We start from the raw sequence: 16,056 nt of genomic DNA on the forward strand, positions 1-16,056 counted from the left end.
GTGGGGATAGCTGTCCACTTGGAGCTGTATAGTTTTGCCACTAGATGGCACTGTTCATCTTCTTGGCTTTTACCCAAAGGTGCCTGCCTCCTTTGGAGGCAACTTGTGGGAGAAATTCCAAAGACCTACCATCATGTTCTCAACCAAATCAAACCCTTTACAGCTTAGTTTTTAAGTAAATATTAAGTGTCAGGAGGTTTTATGTAAAATAAACTCTCACATTCTACATATGATTTTAATAGCTTACATTATCTCTGAATAAACTGCAGGGACTAGATTATGACTTCCAAGGCTTGCAGCGTGCTGGTCAGACCAGTTTGTGCAGCTTCCTGGTCCCATCCTTGCTGCCCTGACTCTGAGTTCTTCAGGTTCTAGAGACAAAACCCTTTGCCGAGCCCCCCGGGATTCAGATCTGGATGGTCTCACTTGAGGAGAGAGAAATGAAGATACTGCTCTCGGAATGAAACCTTAGGGACTCCTTCTCCCACACTCACCTTGTGCTGGTCAAGATTCTTGGGTTGCAAATGACCAGAAACTGCCTCTAGTGAACTCAAACTGAAATGGGGTTTATTGGTAAAAGTTTGGGTAGTTCCGAATTTGTGCGAGGCTGGAGAACTGCCCTCCAGAGGCGGGAATTCAAGGAGGCTGAGTAGGATGGAATGCGAGCTGAAATCAGGCCCTGCAATAGTCTGGATAGGCTACAATCGTCTGTAGCCACCACTGGTGAGGACTGGACACCGGGCGCCATCCTTGGCACAGCTGCCACTGCCGCCCTTGCTGGAGATCTTATTTTAAACTGTCCCCTCCTTCTCTGTGTCACCCGCTGCTGATTCAGTCACTAAATGAGAACATGCCACAGAACCTAAGACCCAAAAAGTCTGTGTCCAGAGCCGGTGCTCACCTATGCGAGGTCATCGTCACCCACTACTGTCATGCTAATTCTTAAAATATTAAAACAGTGTCCTAGCACTCTGGGTTCGTTCTCCCTCCGTCTTACAATCCAGCCACTAACTGGTTAGCATCTGGCATGGGGGTGTCTCCGACAGAGTGCTACAGCTGAACTCCACCTCAGTTGCTGGGCACTTGTGGCCAGGCAATGGTGTGTTGGATGCTCTCCCTGACCAGATGTACATTAGATCAGTTTGTAAGCAAGAGTGGGGCTGACACTTAGAAATCACTACTGTCTATGTTGAAAAAACTACATGCACAAAGGGCTACCCACGTATGATGGTGCATCTTTTTTGTTTGGTTCATAGGACATTTCCATTCATCTCTTGTCCTAGCCTAAGAATGCGTTTGTGCTATGTACTTATTTTTAAAATGAAGATGAATTAAACGGAACTGTCCAGAGGGAAGTGGTAAATGAATTATGGAGGGATAATATAATAAAATATTACAGAGCCATTAAAATAATGGATATGAGGACTGTGTAAAAATCCAGAAAAATGTTCATGAAATCTTTGATTTAAAAAGTAAAACACAAAGCTGTCCAGACATTACGCTTACAACTATATGTAAATGCTACTTCTGCAGATAGAGGTTAGAAAGGACTGTAAAGAGAAAATACACATTCTAAGATAGCTTCATGCTTGAATCAAAAGCCCTTCTTTAATCATTTTAAAAGTTGAAGAAAACCTTAATGAAATTATTATTTTAAAAATAAAAATGTTTGGATGCTATCATGACAGTCCTTTTGGTCCTGGGAGCCAAACTGGGGCACCCTAAAACCGGGATTGGAAGCCAGGAGGGCATACAGAACACAGCACGTTGTGTTCCTTCACCGAAAGAACAAATGTTCCCACAGGTTCGGGGCTGTTGAAGGTCACGGACAGTCTTCAGGTGTATTCGACAGAGATGAGCTACTGCTGATTTGGGCAGCAGAGGACTTGGAATGATTTCCTTCTTGCCCCTAGCATTCTACGCTGTTCCAAGGACAGTGAGCAAGGCAGCCACCCAGAAAGGAAGCCAGTGCCTGGCTTCAATGTGTTAAAAAGGAAACTGACGCATGTCTCCTTGCACAGACCCTCAGACCATGCTTTGGCCTTCTTACTGCAGAATTAATGAACTAGGGAGTTGATTTCCTCTCCCTCATTGCCTCTCACATTTTAAAGTGCAGAGAGACCAGCTGGAGATCTTGTTAAAATGCAGGTTCGGATTCAGCCACTGTAGGGTCAAGTCTGAGTTTCTGCATTCTTAGTAAGCGCCTGGCTGATGCCAGTGCTGGTCTCTGGGCCACACTTTAAATAGCAAGGGTCTGCATATCCTGAAGTCTTGCTTTTCGGGTTGTCTTTCCAGTATGTTCACTTAAGCCTTTTTATTCAAAATATGTGCGAGACCCGTACTTTGGAAACGACAGAATATTGTGGAGAGGAATGAAAGACCTACATAAGGGGACAGAGGGTCTGCTCTCATGAATTAGAAAATTCTATATTGATAAAATCAGTGTTAATTTCCCTCCAGATTGACGTATAGAGTCAACACAATCCCAATCAAAAGTCCAGCACACATTCTGTTTCGTTTTTGGTAGAAGCTGGTAAGACTCTCAACTTTGTGAGAACACAAAGATCTAAGAGAGCCAAAAATGGTTTTTGAAAAAGAATGAAATTGGAAGACTCACACTACCTGATTTCAAGACTTACTCTAAAGCTGGAGTAATTAACACAGTGAGTTATGGGCTCCAGTCAGATCCATGGAACAGAATAAAGTCCAGAAATAGACCCACACACATATGGCCGATTGCTGAGTGGTGGTGTGCTAAGTGAGAGAAGTCAGGTCCAAGAAGTTAGATTCGCTGGGCTGCCAGGTGTAACATTCTAGGAGAAGGGTTAGACTCTCGGGATAGAAAGCAGATCAGCGGTTGCTGCAGACTTGGGAGGAGACCATACTAAGGGAGGGGTGGTCTTTGTGAATCAAGAGAATGCATTCCCCCTCAGCCCAGTGGAGTGCAGAACCTGACAGCCTGGGCCTTTGAGTCCGTCTGTCTGTGTCCCGGTACCAAGCTGTGCCCCCCTCCGTACCTCAGTCTCCTATCCATGTAAACTAATACAATGTCACTGCTTACTCTGTAGGGTCATTGGGAGGATCAAATGAATATATTTCAAGCATCTAGAACATTTCTGTGTGTGTGTGTGTGTGTGTGTGTGTGTGTGTATAACTTACTATCCTTTGATAATCATTTTGTGTTGTGATTTTTACCTCTTTCTCCTAAATTTGGTTCATTCTTTCCTTTACCCTCTCCTTGAGCCACGTGCATTCATGGAACTTGAGGTTTTTAATAGAATCTTAGAACTGGAAGAGATCTTGCTTAGTATCTAAACCAAGTACAGGTGACAAAACTGAGGCCAAGGAGGTTGAGTGCTGTGCCCAAGGTCAAGGTCATGTTCGCAGGCAGCCAACCAAGAACTTAGAAGCCTGCCAGGCAACTCCTGGTTATATATGGTGTCCACATTTTTCATGCAAACCATGGGGACTTCCTGTGAACCTGCCATTCATCAGTTTTGTTGTGTTGTCTGTTTTCTTGCAGAGCAGTTCGGAGCCCCAGTAGCGGAAGACTTGTCCTGTTACCACCATGAGCTCTGGTAAGTCATTTTAAACCCCGTCTTTCTCTCTTGGACAAATCTACAGAACTGGGTAGTTTACCCAGATTTCCCACTTACTCTTAAGGCCCCAGCTGCATTTCATTTTTTATTTTTTGAGACCTGGGCAAGCGCCAAAGCTCTGTCATAAGTTGTCATTGCTACCATCACCTTCATCGTGAACGATTTAAGGAGTGCCTACTGTGTGTTAAGCACTAGGCTTAACATGCACCACGTCCTCACCTTTGTAATATCTCCCTTTCTCTCTTTTTAAACAACTTCATTGAGATAGAATTGGCATACAGCGAACTGCAGAAATTTTCAGTGTACACTTTGATAAGTGCTGACATATGTGTACACCTCAGTGGCATTGTTTAATCCTGGTGACTGCGCGAAAGGGAACAAACAGATCGACTATAATTGCCCCAGGTGCGAGCTCATCCAGCACTTCCTTCATCGAGGCTAGAAGAGCAGTTTGCTCACATTCTTGCTGTGCCTTTGGGAGTAAAAATCAAGACTTAAAGAAATGACTAGTTTTGCATATTTTTAGTTTAGAACTGGGGTAGAAAGCACAGGCTAGGGAAGTCAGAGAAGGGAACAGGTCTCTGCTCATTGTGCAGCCAAGAGCTGTCAGCCTTCCAGCCCAGGATTCAAGACAGAGAAATTTCCATTTGGAGATTAAGGCCCACCTTGGCTGTGAGCGTGCCCTGGAGCCTCCCGAGGCCTGCAGGCCCTGGGGTGTTGGGGCAGACGACTAAGTAGCAGCTCATTCAGGGATCTCCTAATTCTGCGTTATGTCTGGAGTATTATCAGAGATCTCTGCCTTTCCATGTATTGACAGTGCCCTTTTAGCCAAATCCTAAATTGTGCACAACGGTGTGTGCTTAGGACCAAGGAGGCCTCCAGATGGAAAGCGCAGAGCTTCAACTTGGCTTTCTCCCAGACCAACTGTGTGGCCTCCGGCTTGTGGGGGACCCTCCTCTGCATTCTCCTCTGGGAAACAGACATCACGAAAGCACTGGCTCCTTGGGACTCTGTGAGGATTAAGTGACGTGGTTCCTGTGATGTACTATGCCCACCACGTGGCCAGTGTTCCATCCTAGGTTATCAGCTCAGATCTTCTCCTTGCAAGGACTTGGCTTTTCTGATTCCTTGAGCCCTTTTGCTGCACACCTTCTTTCCCCTCCAAGTGGACTTGGGTACTGCCAGGAGCTCCTGCTTTGTAACTCATTTTTTCTTTTTGTTTGTTTGGCTTTTTTTTTTTTTTTTTAAACTTCTGTTCTGCAGCCTAAAATTTCTGGATCTTCTATCAGGATGAGCCTAAGCTGTCATTGTGGCTCCTGGCATGCCTAAGGGCAGGAGGAGGAAGAAGGGAGGGCGCGGCAGGAGGGTGAGGGTGTGGAGAGGCCTGTGGGACTTCTCCCAGGTTTGCTCTCAGGCGTGGTGCTAGGAGGCATTATCATAGAAAGAGTCCAAAAAATGCAGACCCTCTGACCTGATAATCCCACTCTTGGGAATTCCTGCCTTAATTCGAAGGAAACAAAAACATCACCCACATGAAGGACACCACGTGTTCGTAGACATGAAGGTGGGGAATGAGTAGGTTCATTATGTGAATTTACTTGGTGTGGAATATTATGCCACTGTTAAAAGTGATCATTAGGAAGAAAGCAGCTATGTAGAAAACATTTGTTTTAACCTTCGGTGGAAAGAGAAGCATGAAAATAAAGCATTCATTTTATTCCAAGTTTGGACTGGGCTGCCAGTCACCGGGGGAAGGGCTTAGCTTGTGTTCTCTCATTGCATTCTCCTGGCAAACCTGCAAAAGCCAGCATGGTGTACCCTGTCCCATTCTTCACACGGGGAACCTGAGGCCCTGCGAGGTGAAGGATTTGTCTGCATAACCAGCTCGTGTGTAGTGGAGCTGAGGCAAAGGAAGGCTGTGGGCACCCGCACACTGTGCCTCAGAGCTCTGAATCGGAGAATCTGGAACTATTTTGCAAATTTTCTTCAAGTTTCTCTGTGTTTCATGAAAAGAAAGAAAGGAAAGGAAATGCATGGGGCTGGGCCCGGTGGCAGCTCAGAGGCTGCCCCAGTGCTAGCTTGGGGGGGCCCAAAGCAAGGCCTACGGCCCCAGAGAGGAGATAGTGAGGAGGAACTAGGCCAGGTGCAGGGAGAGTTACAGAAAGAACAGATGGACTGGTGGAACCTGTGATACTTCTTTTACTTGGATTTCTGGCCTTCTTGCCAACACCCTCCTTCCATCCATCCCAGAGATGTAGGTACGAAGGAGATACTGACATCTGGGAGGATTAACCTTCATCTGTAGGTGGATGGGGGCAGCGAGCAGGGCAGAACCTATGGGGCCGGTGTCGGAAGGTCCAGGCTGCTGTGGGGAGGGCTGGTGGCCCTGCTCGTGTCTGGATCCAGGAGCATCCAGGCTGGCCCCTCAGTGTGGGCCGTGTCAGGGAAGCTGATTATTGAGAGCCTAGGTGGGTGACCTAGTCTCAGCCAGAGGAGACACTGGGATTTGGGACAGGGCTTCAGTCCCAGCATTTGGGGAGATAGTATATAATAGTATATAAGCTATTTCATATAGAATATATTTAGTTTGTATTTATTGACTATATAGGAGTCATTTTTTATTTTATTTTATTTTGTCTTTAAGATTTTATTTGACAGAGCACAAGCAGGGGGAGCAGTAGAAGGAGAGGGAGAAGCAGGGAGCCATGTAGTGCTCAATCCCATGACCAGAGCCGAAGGCAGATGCTTAACCATCTGAGCCACCCAGGTGCCCCGCCATTTTTTAATTTTAAAAATAAAAAATTATTCTCCCTGTTGGGGGCAAGAAAATGCTCTGTGGGATGGAGCAGACCAGAGTTCAGACCCCAGCTTAGTGATCTTGGACAGGCCTGGCATCCTGTCTGTGCTTCAAATTCTTATCTGTGAAGTCAGAGTTCCTGACTCCCAGCTCCAGGGTCTGGGTCTGAAGGATAAAAATGAGATGTACTTATTGAATGTTAGCATGGATCCTCAGATCCAGGCAAATAAATGTTTAAGAAACCATAGCCAATATGATTCTATTTGTGGCTTGGTTGGTTCTTGGCTGTTGGGGGCCGGGGGTGGGGTTACTCCCCAAGCCACACAGGTGGGACTTAGGCTGCCCTTAGGGCCTTTCACTGAGCAGTACTCGGAAAGGTCTCTGCTGACCTAGAGGAGGTGACATTCGCGGTAAGCAGGCGTCGAGGAGGCACAGGATTTCCAGAAGGTAAGGAAAGGGGAGGAGGCATNCCTGGTGTGGGTCTTGCAGGAACCAAGTCTAAAGGTCTGGAAGTCATCTGACAAGCTCAGGGGTTGTGAGGAGATGGGTGTGGCAGGCAGGGGAGGAGGGAAACGCAGAAGGAAAAGGCTATAGGACCAATGGTTATAAAAGCCCAGAATCCAGTGTGAAGTGCCCAGGCTTTGTCCCCTAGGTAACTGCTGGCCATTACAGCTTGTATGTTTGCTTGCTTTTAATTATCAGGAAGATCAGTTAATTTAAATATGATCATGTAGGCCAAGATATAAGTCATCCAACTTACTGAAAAATTGTATTCCAAACAATCATTTGTACATTTTGGGGAACTTGGAACGCATTTGTTTCCTCATGGAAATAATATGCATGATTGAATTTCCAACTAAACCCCGATATTTTTATTTTCAAAACAGAAGTGAAATGCCATCTACTTAAAGTAGAGTTGATTTAGAAGATCCTATTGCATTGTCCTGTTTTGTTTTCATCTGTCCTGCACCCTAGGGCTTTTTAACCTGGGTAGGGCCATGGTTGGATCAGGAGCTAGAAAGTGCTCTCTGGATGCAGACTGACAGTGAGGGTGGAGAAGGGACAGAATGGAGGCAGGGGGAACAGTCGGGAAGCCAGGTCATCTCTGGGACAGTAACATAAGAGCCTCAGTGTGGGCAGTGGGGGGGGGGGGAAGGGGAGGAGGGGGACAAGGGGCAGTGTCCAGAGACATTCGAGGGGATGGATGGCATGCCTCTGATGACGAGGGATGTGGGGTGAAGGAAGGTGTTAAAGAGCCCGAGGTCTCTGTCCTCTGGCAGCTCTCACTCTGGATGCTCAGGGATGCCATTGAGCTGGCATTCCAAGTGCGGGAATGAAGCAGATTTTTAAAAATGTCAGAAATGAAACCATAGTGAGGAGGCCGGAGAATTTACATCACCTACCAAATACTTCCCATCCCCACACAGCTCTTGTGTTCTCTCCTGGTTCAAGCCATGTGGCATTCTCAGAATTTTCCCGTGGTGCCCGAGGGGGCCCTCCCCAAGCCTGAGAAAGCCAGCACGTCCCCAGCATGTCACACACGCAGGACTCAATAAATGTTAGGGACAGAAAATCACAAGCCTTGTGCTCTTTGTCTCTCTTTCAGAATGTGACGTTGGTGCTTCTAAAGCTGTGCTCAACGGGTTGGCGCCAGGCAGCAATGGGCAGGACAAAGGTAAGCTCTTGAGGGGAAGCCGTTCTAGACGTAACAGAGTATGTGTGGCCCGGGCCGCCGGCCTGATACGAGCAGTCACTGGTTGTATCGGGCTATGAACTGGAGACCTGTTTCTCATGGTGACTGTGAGACTGGGAACACGTTCTTGCATCTTCCCACTGCGAAATCACATGGTAAAACCTGTCCCTCACTCACGGGATGTGAATAACAACAGGTAAGGACACCGACCAAGGCCTTCGCCTGGTGCAAATAGCATTTATCAACCTGGAGTCTTCCTTACCTGGCATTTTACCTTCAGTGGCAGTAAATGGTGACATGTTCATGGTCCTGAGGCAAGAGGTCCGGGGGCAAGAATCTCTGATGGCTGAAATCAGTTATTTCCGTCGCATTCGTTTCATGTGCATTCTCGATTTTCAGTTTTTAAAAATTTTAGGACAAAAGATTTGAGTGGGAAGTGAGTGATGGGTAAGATGACTGTCGAGGTTCCGTTTGCCCTGTGGTCTCTCTTCCTCAGCCTCTCAACATGGCTGCCCGAGTAGCCAGGCGTCAGTGTCGCGTCTGCAGTGTGGTGTGGGCGGAGGAGCAATGAGGTACGGGCTCGAGTCCCGGTTCTGCTCACAGACGGACATCTGGGGAGGTCCATTATCTTTATGGGTGTGGGTCCCCTTATCTAGAAAATGAGGGAATTAGATGTTCTACAGTGTTTATTCCTGCTTTAAATTCTGGATTTTAGTGATTCCATCCATGCTTATCCTACTAAATTTTATGGTATCAAAGAGAGGAGGCAAAAGTCCTGTCATTGGGCATTCAAGTCAAAATGCACCATCTCTCATAGAATAATTTCGGAACGTGACATGTTTGGCCTTTGTTTGTAACTTCCATCTTGTCCAGCCAAGTATTCCTTTTGAGACAAGGCAAAGTGTAAAGTCAGGAGGAGCAGCTGGGACGGGAAGGTAGAGCACAGGAGGAGCTGGGGGATGGAGAGCCCCGTCAGTTTGGGGGTCGGTTCCTCTGTGGCAGGAGGTGTTCTGCTGCTTCTCTGTGCCCCTCGCCTCCTTGCTTCCCTCCCTGACCACCCTTCTCCACTCATGGCATGGGACTGTGCTCTCAGGGCCTCGGGAAATCTTGGCTAAGTTACACTTAGGGAGTGTTGAAGGGCAGTGCCTGAGGAGTGGCCCCAGGGGCGTGTTTCAGAATCCAGGGAGCACGGGGAGGGCTTGGGGCTCTCATGTTTTTAAAACCTGTGGGGTTGTCAGCCCCATCTCCATGAAATCATCTATGGAGCAGACTTCGGGGGTGTGGGAGAGTGTGGCAGGTGGGTGTGGATTCCACTCTCAACTTGGTAAGATTGAACCCTTGTTTGGAACTGAGGCAGCAGATGTAACCTGAAGGTCGTCATGGTGGCCTGGGGAGGTCACTGAGCCAGGCTGAGCTCCAGCTTCTTCTCCTCAGAGCTGGCTGACTCTGAGTAGCTCTGAGCCTCTTGCTTCTTGCTCTGAAAGTGGTAATAAGAATCTCCCACCAGCCAGTCTGCCACGTGGTCATAAGGAACAGGCAATGAGATCTTTGTGCAAGCACATTTGTATCTCAGTACACGCAGCTCTGTTATTATGGACTCAGTTATCGATGGCCGTGTGCTATGTGACTGCCTTATGAGGTGGCAGCGTGAGGACTGGAAGGTGAGCTCTCCGTGGCTGAGGGGCCTGCCTCCCTCCTGTCCCCTTGACAGGCTCGCCAGCATGAAACTGATGCACTAGTGAGGTCTTGCTTCCCAGACAGCCCTTATCCCCCAGTTATTTTGTAGATGTGGGTCCAGAAGGCTTCTGAGCGTTGCTCATTGGGGTGACCCTGGTGCCATAGCACCTGAGCTCCATCTCTGTTTGCTGCCGTTGGAGAGACAGGGTGGGGGGAGGCTTCCCCACAAACTCTGAGGAGGAGGGTTTGGGGATGTGCCACCATTGAGACTCTAGGGGGTGGCGGGGGCCCAGGGAAGCCTTCAGAGGGAGAAGTAGGGGCACCCAGCATATGAGGACAGCAGCCCGGTCCACCCCAGGCAGTACTGCTAGTTCTCTGACGGCCCGGCTGGGTGTCAGGATCCTGGGCTGGGTACTTGGGTGCTGCCCAGAATCTTGACTGTGCACTGGACACCTGGCAACCTCTTGTCCAGGAAAGGCTGGGTTTAAGCAAGACCATCTGCTGCCCGACAGATGGAGGTTCTGATTTGCTCGGGGACAGAGGACCATGGTGGTCAGAACAGGCACAGGAAGGACCCCAGAAGTTGTGATGGTGGGGAAAAAGCCATGATGTCTGAGAGGCCAAGGCTGTTCACCGGCTGGTTCCCTTCCCTCCTCTACTCATGGCCTGAGTCATAGCTCTGCTCCTCGCAGCCCTGCCCCCAGCACAGACACCCTGGCATTCTCCCAGGGGCCCCTCGGACCCTGGGTGCTCTCCCCTTCCTCTATGTGCCAGGCAATCTGCGTGTCTGGAAATCTCTTTGTCCAGAGCCTTGGCACATTCCTGGTGTGGCAGGAGGCACACAGATAAACACTGACCAACTGTGTATGGGTGACGGGGGGAGGGGGTTCTGCCATCTTGTCAGGGAACTCTAGAGAGAGAAAGCAGGTTATTTTAAATGACCACATCTACTGCTCTTCTCATTGTTCTTTTCGTGTGGGCGACTTCCTCCTATTGTCCCTGCCCAGTTCCTCAACTGCCTGAGTGTTTCCCAAATGTTCTTTCTGGATGCACCATTTACCTTTTTGTGTTTTCAGCAACTGCCAACCCTTTACGTGCACGCTCTATTTCTGCTGTTAAAATAATTCCCGTGAAGACAGTGAAAAGCTCTTCAGGCCTGGTACTCCCTCCAGGTATCTCTCCTTGGGTTGGTTTCTTTTTTTTCTTAATTATTAGCAGATCATGCATGGTTTTCCTTCCTTTCCTTCTAACAAAGACTTGGAGGCTTAATTCTTGCATGTTTAGGAGCTCTTCCTTCTCACATCCTTAGCTGGTTTCCCTTCTTCCTGTGCGTGTGTGTGTGTGTGTGTGTGTGTGTGTGTGTGTGTGTGTGTGTTCTGTGAGCCAGCAAATCTGGAGAAATACTGACAGATGCCTTGCCCCTCCTCTCTTTAGGAGAAGGGTCAGTCCAGAGGCTACATATTTACTCTGGCATGGGTCTCTGGTCCATGGGGTACATGATACATGGAGGTGCATGCGTTACATGGCTCTCCCTGGAGGCTTCCAGCTCCCAATACTTTATTTAAAACTTCAGTCTCCCTGAGAATCAATGTGTCTACACAGGGAGCCTCTGTGTTGGGCTGAACTTGAAGCAGCTGCTTTAGATGTCAATCCTAGATGTACCGCTGTGCTCCCCCAACCCCCGAGTTCACCTGCGCTCCCTTCCTGCTGCTCCTCTCCAAGGAGGGGGTGCCACTCAGTTGTCAGCTCTGACATACAGCTTCCTCCTGTGCGAAATGGTACATGAGGCCCAGGTGGCGCTCTAGCCCAGTGGTGCTGTCCGGAGTTGGGCAGGTCTGGCCGTGCATCCTGGAGCCTAGGATGGGCTGGATTTGTCATTGCGCTGCTCATCCTTTTTGTAAAGACCATGAATCAGTTTTCCCAGTACTTTTGTGACCTCAGTCACTCATCCTCTTGATAGGATTGGACAAGTCACGTGCCGGCCAAGGTCACTGCCTGCGCTGCCATGCATTGTCTTTTTGAGCTTCACTTTCAATGGGAAGAGGTGCTGATGGGGCAGATCTGTTCTCTTCTGTAACACCAGTGGTCGTTCCGTCTGAGTTGCTGGAGAGGCTGCTGGACTGGAAAGGAGGAGAGAGGAAGCTGTACTTCTCTCTGCCCTGGCACGGGAATGGGGAGGAGTGGACGTCTGAGCCTCCATCCTGCCCGTCGCCCGCCTGAAGCCTTACCCCGTAATCCCAGTCTTGACAATTTTAGGTCAGAGATCCAGGCTGTGCTGTGAGCAATTGGAAAAAATGAACTGTGGCGTTCAGTTCAGCTGTGTTGCGCGGAAGGCGACACATGCCTTCTAGACCTGTGTGGTCTACATCACACTCCTCAGCACTGGTTTTCCTGGAGGGTGGACATCCAGATCTTCTGAAGCCTATTTTGAAATGCTTCTCAGTGGAATTCTGAAAGACGACCTGAGGGTGCTCTTAGGCTATTGTGAACTGTAGGACAGGTCAGGGTCCAGAGAAGGCTCAGCGGGGGGGAGGCCACAGTGAACGCTGTTCACTGAAGGATCTGGTGTTTCTCATCGCTTTCTTTGGTGTGAATTTTCTTCATTAAGTTTGGAATGTGAGGCTCTCACCCATGATCTTTCTCCACAGGCAGCATATCCTGTCATCATTTTAAGGGTCTTGACTTGCTGATAGAAGATTTTCTTTTCCTTTTTCCACTGGAGAACTGCAGGGAGCAGTGATTTTTCCCCCAGAACAACTTGATTGCCATTGTTGCCAACTTGCTCTTTCGTAAGAAGGACAGTCTGGAAGCTTGAGAAATCTCTCATCAGCTCTTTCTTGAATTGTGCCTTACTAATTGGTCGGAAGTCTACTCACCAGCCTAAGCCTCATCTAATAAAAGGAATTAACCGGCTTTCGCACTGAAAGGTTTTCAGCTGACAGTTATAACTTACGCAGAACTCACTGTTGCCTCCATTTTCCCCGAACCTCGTGATGTGTGGTAAACCTCCAAAAATGGGATTCGTCTCTCTCCTCCACCCACAGATTAATTCTCATTGACCATCACATTGACCATAAGACTTTGCGTGGCTGTAAGCAGGTTCATCTCATTCCCCAGCTGTCGTGAGTTGCTAGCTGACCGTTGCTATAATCCTTCGAGAGCCTTGGATTTAGGCTTGTCTTTTGCATCTTTCCTTTTCAGACATGGATCCTACAAAAATCTGCACTGGGAAGGGAGCAGTGACTCTCCGGGCCTCATCTTCCTACAGGGAAATCCCAAGCAGCGGCCCCACAAGCCCTCAGGAAACCCCGAAACATGAAAGCAAACCAGGTGTGTGACCCCTGTGCCTGGGGGAGGGGTTCGACCCCCACCGGGAGGGAGGGAGTCCCTCATGCTTTGGCTCGAGGGTGTGCATTCACCAGCTGCCTCCGATTCTCCCAGGGGTCCCTTGTTCCATCTGGGGTAGGTGATCAGTGCCCTGAACTACCAGATGCCCCCTTGCTTCAGGCAGAGGCATGGCAGTGGCCATCACCTTGTTAGCTGGTAACCAGAGAGATGAGGAGAAACCTCATTACAGAGCCAGCGGCTCTGCAGACTGCATTCTCAAGGACAGAGGTGGCTTAGGCTGCATGGGAGGGGCGAGGTGAGATGGGCTAGAGGTTAGGTTTCTCTGAGGCCATCCCTGCTTTTGAGAGCTGGCTCTAAGTTGCCAAGCAGGGCTGGGGCGGTGGAGGGGGAGAAGCCAAGGGAGGTTGAGAAGTGCAGGTGCCTGGCTGACCCGGCTCCCAGGAAAAGAGGGGAGGGGCAGGACTCAGGCCTGGGGAGGCAGCCTGACAGCGGAAGCAGCAGGATCAGGAGAGCCATCCCAAGGCCACTGCACCCTAGGAGCTACAGGAGACAGAAGAAGCCCATCTGCAGCCCGCCTCCCATCCTGCTCTACTGTTCAGGGTGTCTAGAGACTGGTGTTGAGACCTGGGACTTCGGAACCCGATAGATCTGTGTTCACATCTGGGGCCGTGCAGCTGTGGACAGGACATTCCCTGTCTCAGCCCTAGTGGCGTCCTCTGTAGAAAGGGCTTGATACTTGCACCTGCCTCATAGCATTTCTGTGAGCGTGGAGTGTGTGGTTTTTGCACCTGCCTAGTGGCATGGAATGAGCTATAAGAGGTTAGCTGCTATTAGTAGGTTATGATTCTGATTGTGATGACCTCTCTAGAGAGGGTTTTCCAGAGCCCCCCCCCCCCCGAAGTGTTCTGGGAGTTGAGAAACACTAAGGGACAGCTAGCTGAGGGTGGGGCAGCCCCCCCCCCAATCCACTCCATATGGTACTGGTTCTCACACCCGAGCTGCATCAGAATCACCTGGAGTAAAAGGCCAGGGTGCTGGGCCCCAGGCTGGGGCTTTAGAATTTATGGTTATTCCCATTTACAGGTCTGAGGTAGGGTCTGAGGGTTTCCATTTCTGACAAGTTCCTGGTCATGCTGGGATGCTGCTGGTCCAAGGATCACCTTTGAGAGCTACTGCTATAGGGAAGGGCAGTTTTCTTGAAGGAAATGAGGGAAGAAAAGGAGTGAGGGTAAAGACCACTTCCTTGGGACTGGAGACAAAAGGAGGTGGGCACGCAGACTGTGGCGTAGCGGGGAGCAGTGTGTTGTGATGAGATGGAAGTCTGAAGGAAGGGGCCCGTCAGTGGCCAGCATCCTGGAAACTGACTTCCTGTCCCAGCCACCTGGAACTAGCACCAAGGCAGGTGCCCAAGGATGAAGCCAGGCTAGGGTTTGAGCACAAGCCCCGTTCTGATAATGTCACGCCCTGAGGTGGGCTGCTTTTTCCCTGGTCTCAGGGAAGGCATAAGTGGCCTCCAGCACTATAGTTTGAAAGTAGCTTCTTGGCCCTATGTTCCTCAACCCACACCTGACTTTTGCCCCACTGCTGTCTGCCACTCTAGCCTTCTGGAAAGGTGGGGCCAAGGAGTGAAGGCAAAATCATTTCTTCCTAAGGCTAGTTTTATCCAGTCTCTCCTGGCCTACCTGGGAAGATCCAGCTCCCAAGGGTGTTTGGGGAAGAGAGAATCCTCAGGGATAACTGAAAGAAAAAGACCATCCTGCAGCCCGTGGCTCAATAAAATGACCTTATCAAGTGCGGGGCCTTTCCTCCAGGGGTGAAAAGGGAGTGCGAGTGGGAGAAGAGGGTCCTGGAGCTCCCCCTCCTGGTTATCAGGTGGCACTAGCAGAGCACTGAAGGGTAGCCTTCACCCAGCAATCGGTGGGCTTGGGTTTACAGGACTGTGCAGTGATTTGAGCATTTTTAGGAAGCTCTCTAGTCTCCGAATAATTCTATATCTTACGAAACCTGACAGCTAATTTGGGTGAAGAAGTATTTTGTTTTAAAATGTGAATACGCTGAAGAATTAGGGGAGAGCTATCAGTCATGCACACCTCTACAGTAAATCGATTTTAGTAGATTATTTTCCTCCTGGTAAGTGGAGATCATTGACTCCAAGTCGGCAAACATTCATTTAGCATCATCTGTGTGCCAGGTGCTAAGTAGTCCCTGGGAATTGTGGTGAGAAATAGGGAGAAGGGAGGGAAAAGGAGTGTAATTCTGGGTGCATCAGATGAGGACAGAAGTCCGCTTGCTGCAATAGAGTCAGGCATGGGTCATGAGTCCGCTACCGTGCTTTCCAATTGGGGGAAAGTCACACTTTTGAAGCCCAGGTAAAGTATGAAGGACCTGGGCAAGATGGTTTCCGAGCCTTTCTAGTTCCAACATGCTTTATGACCTTGGGCAGTTTGGGAATTAACCTGACACAAACAGAATCCCATTCACCGAGGACAAATTCGAGATTATGTACCAGGGCAGTTTGGGTGGAAGGGACAAGCTGGGTTTGAGTAGAGGGAAGAGTACCAAACAGGCTGGAATGAGTTAACGCTGAAAAAGGATGAGACTCTAGAGATGGGACCTTCCAGGTGGAGAGCTTGTCCTCTTACCGTACTGCTCATTGGCCAGCATCCTGCTGGCACCTGATTGGCTGTGTCCGTGTGGCTCTCCAGCTCTCCTCTTATCCCTCTCTGCTCCCTGCACCTGGGCCTCCGGATGACAACTTTCTTCCTCCCCACCCCCACCAGTCTCCAGTCCTGTCTCAGGGCCTGGGAGTCCATGGGCCTTGACAGCCCTCATGAAGACCGCTTTCTGCAGTATTTGCAGGCAGCCATGTCCAGCCCAGACCGGGAGCCCAAATATGACACAGCAAGTGTCTCCTCCATGCTTCCTGCTCCCAGTGCCTTCAC

At 49.4% G+C, this 16,056-nt stretch overlaps 1 protein-coding gene across 3 annotated transcripts in view; it reads left to right on the forward strand.

Annotated features, from left to right (window-relative positions):
* The window catches only part of SORBS1 (sorbin and SH3 domain containing 1), a 223,274-nt gene that overhangs the window by 105,141 nt on the left and 102,077 nt on the right, over positions 1-16,056 (forward strand). For all 3 annotated transcript variants that reach the window (XM_040623929.1, XM_040623927.1, XM_040623928.1), the window contains exons 2-4: positions 3,524-3,578; positions 8,003-8,071; positions 12,968-13,096. In XM_040623929.1, the coding sequence (XP_040479863.1) occupies positions 3,569-3,578; positions 8,003-8,071; positions 12,968-13,096 (208 nt within the window). In that variant the 5' untranslated portion in view covers positions 3,524-3,568. The remainder of the gene's footprint in view (positions 1-3,523; positions 3,579-8,002; positions 8,072-12,967; positions 13,097-16,056) is intronic.

This window comes from Ursus maritimus, unplaced genomic scaffold (assembly GCF_017311325.1).
Source record: "Ursus maritimus isolate PB19 unplaced genomic scaffold, ASM1731132v1 scaffold_7, whole genome shotgun sequence".
NCBI classification, from domain to species: domain Eukaryota; kingdom Metazoa; phylum Chordata; class Mammalia; order Carnivora; family Ursidae; genus Ursus; species Ursus maritimus.